The sequence below is a fragment of the Lottia gigantea genome, assembly GCF_000327385.1.
Source record: "Lottia gigantea unplaced genomic scaffold LOTGIsca_9, whole genome shotgun sequence".
NCBI classification, from domain to species: Eukaryota; Metazoa; Mollusca; class Gastropoda; family Lottiidae; genus Lottia; species Lottia gigantea.
In genome coordinates this window covers 3,353,030-3,360,529 of record NW_008710950.1, presented here as the reverse complement: position 1 = coordinate 3,360,529, position 7,500 = coordinate 3,353,030, and the positions used below count along the sequence as shown (strand labels likewise).

Below are 7,500 nucleotides of genomic sequence, written 5' to 3'. Positions count from 1 at the left end.
GGGGGGGGGGGGGGGGGTGGCTGCCACTGCTTTCGTTTTCTTATGTGAAACATGTTAAGGTCTCGAGAGTACAATTTGATATTGTTTCTTCAAAACGGAAATGAGACATGTTGGGGTATGTCAGGTGAAAATTATATAGGCTAATAATCGACCATAAGTTCGAAAATAAACCGACTAATAAATCCATAAACCGATAAAGAAATCTTGAAGTTTGGATGGTTTCTCTTTGATGCTGTGCGAGACCTTATTCTTAGGACATAACGGGTGTGAACCTGTCTATAAATATTTTAGTTATATTTATTATATTATACTATTTCGTTGGATAAAGTTAAAGATAAAAAGTCAAAATCAAATTATGTACATTTTTCCTGATTAATTAGATCAGATACGTCGTCATATGTGACAGAATGCGCATTAGAGTTGATTGTGCGATAAATAAACGATATAAATTGTAAATTGTTATTGTATATATATTTTATCAAATTGCATCAGTCTGCACATATTCTTAACCCGTAACCCATTTATAATTATATAAATTGACTCAAGTCACGCGATATAGAAAACGAAAGCAGTTAATGCGCATTGGAGTTTATTTCGTAGACCAGTCCTTCGGTCACGTTGGAAGTTTTTAAACAAGATTAAACGAATAGTGTTTTCATACGTCCACATGTAAAATCGCAGACAAATTTGTTTGTATAGGCACAATAGAAACTACAATTTTCAATAGATTTTGATGAAACTTGGTATTGGAATTGATAAAATATCTGTCAAGTTTGAATCTTATGTTTTTTCATTGAACTTAGTCAAAACGCATACAATTTCTTCGCATACAGTTTCTATCTAATTAAAATGAAATTTGGTCTGATCATATAATATTGAAGAGATCTTGGACAGTTCGATTATAAGGATTTTTTGCTGAACTGTTGATCGGATGAGTTTTTGCACTTGACTAAGTCAAAAAGCACCATTTAAACGCATAAAATTTGTTGTGATCATATATGTGTGATAATATTAGAATATTTTGCATTTGACTAAAAGTTTTGAGTTATTGACCTTGACTTAAATGATGTCAAATTTGTTCGTGCGCTCGACTCAACAGAGTCCATTTTCGTTCCATTTGAAACTTTGTGTGATCATTGATGTGGAATTGATAAGATCTTGAATATAGGAAGTTGATTACTTTTCTGAGATTGAATAGAAACTTAACAGATTAATCATTATTATGATCTAAATATTTAACAAACCTGCTGTGTGGACGTAAGTTTACCTTGCCTGGCAAGTTATCTTATATCTCTGGATTTTCCAGACAAGGAAATGAAAAAAAAAAAAAAAAATCCAGTTTTGGATCAATAATGATTGAGGTTTTCTTTGTGTTACCATTTACTTTCATACCAAGACTGTAAGAAATAATTATTTATTTCGTAATAACACATTTCTATAGCCAAACACATTGTACAATCTGACTACAGAAAGCTTCCATTGAAACATGCAAAATCTGCTAGCAAGGTAAATTATGTCTTGTGCGTTTTATTTCAATGTCCTTAATGGAAGGGGTCGTGTGTTTTTTAAACATCTACGCCTACTCCCCCACACCCCTTCGTACCAGGGCTACACACTGACAAGCACACATCGAGGATGCGGGGATGACATGCCTTGTCGTAGAGAATGTCGAAATGTTCATAAATTTGGCAAGCATAAATGTTCGTACCTTGTGCATGACATCCAGGTGAATACTGCGCAAACATAGCGCGTGAACACAGGCTGAGCTATGAGCAAGCAGTACTTAACCTTACTTAAACCACACCACTCTTTTCACTCTACGTTTGAAATTGATAAACTGTTTTTCTAAATCTCGTTAATACTTTTATTCTTATTTTATCAACCAAGCAAGAATAAGTATTTTTCTATATAACCGGATTCTCAAACATCTTGTTCTATTGTTTCTTTATGGCTGTGCCTTGATATGAGCTCACTGACAATAACTCTTAAACAGCTTCCAGAAGTCTTTGAAAAGAACCCGAATGTTTTTTGCATTACATAAAAACAATAGCACCAGAGGTCACACTATTCGTTGAGGTACAAGTGAAGAATGGCAGTAAAATTACTCTAATAATACTAAATGTTCATACAGTGCCAGAAAATCATTAATATGATTTCGATTGTCTTTTTGGAATCCTTCTCTCGATCTGCCCCTGTAATCGTTGAATAAAAAATCATCCGATCGTACATCGATGTGACGTTCAGAAAGTCTTCTTAAAGGCAACGAATGTAAAGGATTGTCAATATAATCAAATTTGGTCAACTTATGTCTTTTATGACAACAAATCCATATTAAAGCTCTCCTGAACTTTCTTGATACAAAATTATACACAAATGGATTAATTGCATGATTTGCATATAGTAAAATCCTAGTAAAATATAATATAGTTAGGTATGCTTCGAATCCAAAATTCCTCACAGTTTCAGTTTTTTCAAAGAAAGTCCAGATGACCACTGCTCTATATGGAGTATGGCAAATAAAAAACACCATTACAACTGTTATAATAATCTGTATCATTTGTCTTTTTAATTTAATTATTTCAATAGGCGATGTTTCAAATTTAGTCCTTTCTTTTCTGTATAAATACACTAATCGTCGGCACAGTTTGGCGTATAAAAATATTATGATTATTAAAGGAAACAGGAAAAATAAGCTGGTCATAACGACGATATAAATTTTATGCCATAATAAATTAATGGGAGTTGAGCAAAATGGAACTGGTGTACCATCCAGTAGTTTATATGTATTATACTTGGTAATTAATATAGACGGTAAGGCAGATAAAATTGAGCAAATCCATATACCAACAAACGTTTTCGCAATTAACCTAGATTTTCTTCGTTGTGGATTCACACCAAAGGCAACACGATATCTTTCAATGCTGATTGCTAATATAGTTAAGGCAGAGGCATGACCAACACTATTCTCTAGAAACGGTATCAATTTACCTGAAATGTATAAAACAATATTTTGTTAATAAAGCACCGAAACAGTTTCTAAATATATTAACGTGAAGTTTCTCATATATATCAAACGTAATAAATAAATTAGAGGAAGAATCTGTACAGTATACACCTAACGACAGGGACTTTCAACATCAAACCTCTTGATGAGACCCTAGTTGTACTATAATGCTAATCCAGATTGTCTCCCACTCCCCTACCTATACTTCTCAGATATCCCCTTTGATATGTGTTGACTCATACAGGGCATATATACATATATAGTTTTTGCATATAAATCACTCTTATTGATTGTTCTGGTGATATTGAGGTTTTTTCTATTTTTTCACTTGTTTATCTTTTAATTAACCCCTAAGGACGTGTTTCCTTTTCACTCATATTTCTAGATAAAATGAATGAAACATTTAACATGACACAAATGTGACATTTTTATTGGTAACCATAGCGACAAAAATCAAATCTTTAAAACCATGTCAAATGTTAGAATTAGTATTCTTGGAACATACATTCTTGACGAGAAGAAACAACAAAAAAATGCACATAGCCCTATTGAAGGTGAACCTATGTGACTGTTAAGAAAAATTATGCAGAATAACAAGCATCTGAAAAAAAAATTGTCACCACATGATTAAAGCTGGCGACAATACACTGTGTAACAGTAACAAAGAACTTCATGTACTGTTAGCAGTTATATGAACTAATCTTTTTTCTTATGTTGGTTGACCAGAATTTTACCAATAGATTCATTGTATTATTAATTAACAAGATGGTTTTTATTGCCACTTAAATTTTTATGTGAACCAGAAGTTGTACATATGCACCTCATCACAAAGAAATATGCGACAATTACGTGTACAAAACCCATTTCAGCAATTAGTTACATCTCGGCGTTTGAAGCCTAATTATAAAAAAAATTCAATACCAATGAATGTGTTGACAGAAATTGTCTTTTTACCCGAGGCCCTTACACGTTTCAAACCAATGATTTTGAGACATTAGTTTGAATTTTGAATATTGATGGCAACTTGTTGGCGTTGGCGTGAAAGATCTGAAAATTAAGTGCGCACCTTCAAGATTTGTTAAATGTGGAGAAAGCACCAACATCGAAATAACAAGCCTCCCGAGACTGGGGTACAAATACGGGGCACACTAACTCAATGGCGGACCAACACTGTAGAAGCTGAATCCAAAATGCGGAAAGTCATAGTTGCAAGCCACTCAGAGTGCATTTGAGAGAGTTCTCCCAAGAGAATTTGTAAAAAATTGAATAGATCTGTGGTATTCTTATACATATTTCGGAGCACAAACGTATACAACTCATATTTTTAAATTTAAGATTTTGTTAACACTGTTATATGTAAACTCATTCTATTTCTCCATTAATTACATTAGCGGAGGTTTTCTTTGACTTTAAATTACTTATATAAATTTTAAACGGTTCGATTTGAAAATCGTTTACAATAACAAGTTTAACTCTACTAAGTAACTCTGATATTAATATTCCAGTGTCACTATGGTATACTATTCAATAATTCTGTTCACGAAAGCTTGGTCATCCATTGTTTATAAATAATATATTACTTCCCTGGGAAATTATATTTCAGACTCTATATGAATATTATGAAGAGTTCGTATATCTCTAAAATTGAAATTGGCATTGAATGTTTCCCAACTGCTTAATGGCCATCGTAAAAGTAACTGTATATATAGAAGTATATTGCAAATACACAATATTGATTTAATGAAGAGTTTTACCTCTTACTTTTCTGCTTATAACAGGGTAAATGAAGACAACAAGGGCCATTTTTCGAAAACTGTTACCATTGAGCACATGTAGACAAAAAATGTTCATAGTATTGAATATTTATGATATCTATGTAACTTTGTCGAACGAAAACATTTGTCAAAAATACATCATGATAAATTGAGCACAAGAAATATGGTATTACAGTGCAGTATAAGGACACATGACACATGGATCACAATTTATAGTCAGGTACTTGCGCAGAGATTGATTTTTGGAAGATGGCAATGTTGGATATGCTTGCTCAATTGAGTATTAAAATGGATTTTCTCAGCTAACTATAGTTTTTCAAAATTTTGAACTACTTTTAGCAGGTCTTCGTCAAGTTGGTTTTGATTTAAAAGAGTACTTTCCTGAGTTTTTTTTCTACAAACTGCAATCGGTAGTGTTAGAGTGAGATTTAAAAATTCCAATAAAAGCACTGGCCTAGGTCACAAAACAGAGATAACTTTTGATTATCATGTGATGATTTATGACATGCCAAATGAAAAGCTTCAAATACGGGAAATACCTGATCAACACCAATTAATTAACCTTAGTATCAACCTACAAACCAAAATCTCTTTGCTTATAATTGAGAATATTTTCCTTATAAGATAATCACTTTCCAACACTGTAAATATATTGAACACACAAACTGTAAATGAAACATCAAATTTCTAATACGGTAAATGAGATCTGAAATGTCTTGAACTTCTAAGTCCTTTTGGCAATCTGTAGCCCTTACGTTTGCTATCACGATAGGCTATACGATACGATACGTTTAATAATATGATAATGGCCTGTCACGGATTAGAAGAAATGTCCCTTTGAAAATTTCACATATTTTCTGACCTTGGAAATGTTTTCTGTTGCATTTTGACTAAATTAAAATGAATTCAATGTACACAATGATAACCATTAAATTTCTAGACTTCGTAAAATGATGTTGTGTACTTTTGACTGATTCCCTTGATTTTTCTATTTTTTATCACGAAGTTTAAAAATCAATCTAGTCTCATTATCTCTCCATTTACATCAAGTGAATTATCAAGACTGCATTGAAGGCTGTCTTTCATATAGGTTATATAAAAAATTATGAGTGCAGACATATAAAAGGTATCATTCATTTACATTATTACATCTCGTGTTCGAATTCCCATAGGCAACGTTCTCGGCGACGGCTTATGATATCTGTCAACACAAAAAGTTTTTACACTAAATTATAATATTCTAAATTGCGTGGTTTATTACATTTTTGACATACATACTTCTTATTGTCTAGCATGGATTATTATATTAATGGAAATATATCATAACATTGCCACAAAAAGATAAACTTGAAAACAAGACGTCATATGTACACTCCACAAATTTACAAAATACATACACTCAAAGAATCGAGGTTTCCTTCAAAGTGTTTCCAAAATGTCTCAATCTTAACCTGTTAAACATTTGCTTACTGATCTGGATTCCTGGTCGCGATAGATCTGTTAAATATAATATCACGTCCCCTTCCATTAGTTCAATAATAATAGTAACGTAATGTGTGTGGTCATTATCATGTTCCTTGAAAAATAGTGTTCTCTTATCATCGGCATTTTATTTATGTGTGGTAGGGGATCCACGCGGCCTATATGCACTATTCATATCGTATTACATTAGCCAAATTACTTACATCATATATTGTACACAGCAGAAAAGTGAGAATGTCGTTTTCCAATTTATTTTACAAGGAATTGTTACCAGGTGGGTCTTCAACTTCAACAGGAATATCAAGCATTATTCAAAAATGTGTATCAAGATGTACATTGAATTATGTTTTTTATTTTACGCAAATTCTACCGACAAAGGCGACGAACAGATATCAGTTCTGATTTTTGCTAGACAGTTGGGCTTGGGTCATTTTGCCCGTCTCTGGTTGACCATCGAATGATCAGGTTCTAACAGATGCTGGCAATTGCTCGCTGACCTTAAAGATAATGTTCTCTCCGATGATACCAGTCCAAAGGTCAACCTTATAGTTGCGTCTATACGAGATCAAAATAAGGAGATGTTAGATCACCATAAAATTTTTGCACAAAACTTGATAAAGAGTTCATTCACCAAACCATGTTACTGATAACATAATTAGATCCTTTGTTCATTGAAACATCAATAACAATATAGACATATTGATTAAAACAGATGTCACGGCGCTTGCTTTGTATTTTCTACCCGAATACACACATACATGACACATCATAAATATATAATTAACAAACAGGTTGCCCCAAAGGAGGTAATTTGACCAAACAGTAGAAAATGTCATAGTGGTTTAGTCCCCTACAAAATCAAATTTCCTAATGCATTCACACATGCATGCTATATGTGTCCAAACCACATCCCCATTCGGGGTCCTAGTAACAAAAGTGATTACGTATTCATAGACAAATATTTTCTAATAAAAATTGGCTTTACTGTATTGGTAGCAAATTTCAACCAATCAAAACAAATCACGCGTTGTTTGCGAACGTATAATAATATAATGGAAATTTTGCATACTGCCTCTTTAAAGGGACAGGAAACTACACTGTTTTAGCTTAGCAAATCAGTAATAGTGTTGACAGCTCGAAATTTGAGCCATCAATTCCATGTGTGTCCTGAATTATATGCGTTTGAAAGTTAAAATGACGACTCGCCAATTTAAGATACTCTGTGATATTAGAAAAGAC

At 32.8% G+C, this 7,500-nt stretch overlaps 2 protein-coding genes across 2 annotated transcripts in view; one reads left to right on the top strand and one right to left on the bottom strand.

Annotated features, from left to right (window-relative positions):
• Positions 1–2,101: 2,101 nt before the first annotated feature.
• LOTGIDRAFT_155864 (hypothetical protein) lies at positions 2,102–4,807 on the bottom strand (the record flags this gene model as incomplete). Its single annotated transcript, XM_009068372.1, has 2 exons — positions 2,102–2,988; positions 4,759–4,807. The coding sequence occupies 2 exons, from the start codon at positions 4,805–4,807 to the stop codon at positions 2,102–2,104; spliced, it is 936 nt and encodes a 311-aa protein (XP_009066620.1).
• Positions 4,808–6,495: 1,688 nt separating this feature from the next.
• The window catches only part of LOTGIDRAFT_155863 (hypothetical protein), a gene marked incomplete at both ends in the record, with an annotated part of 3,632 nt that continues 2,627 nt past the window's right edge, over positions 6,496–7,500 (top strand). The window contains one exon of the mRNA XM_009068371.1: positions 6,496–6,535. Coding sequence (XP_009066619.1) covers positions 6,496–6,535 — 40 coding nt within the window. The remainder of the gene's footprint in view (positions 6,536–7,500) is intronic.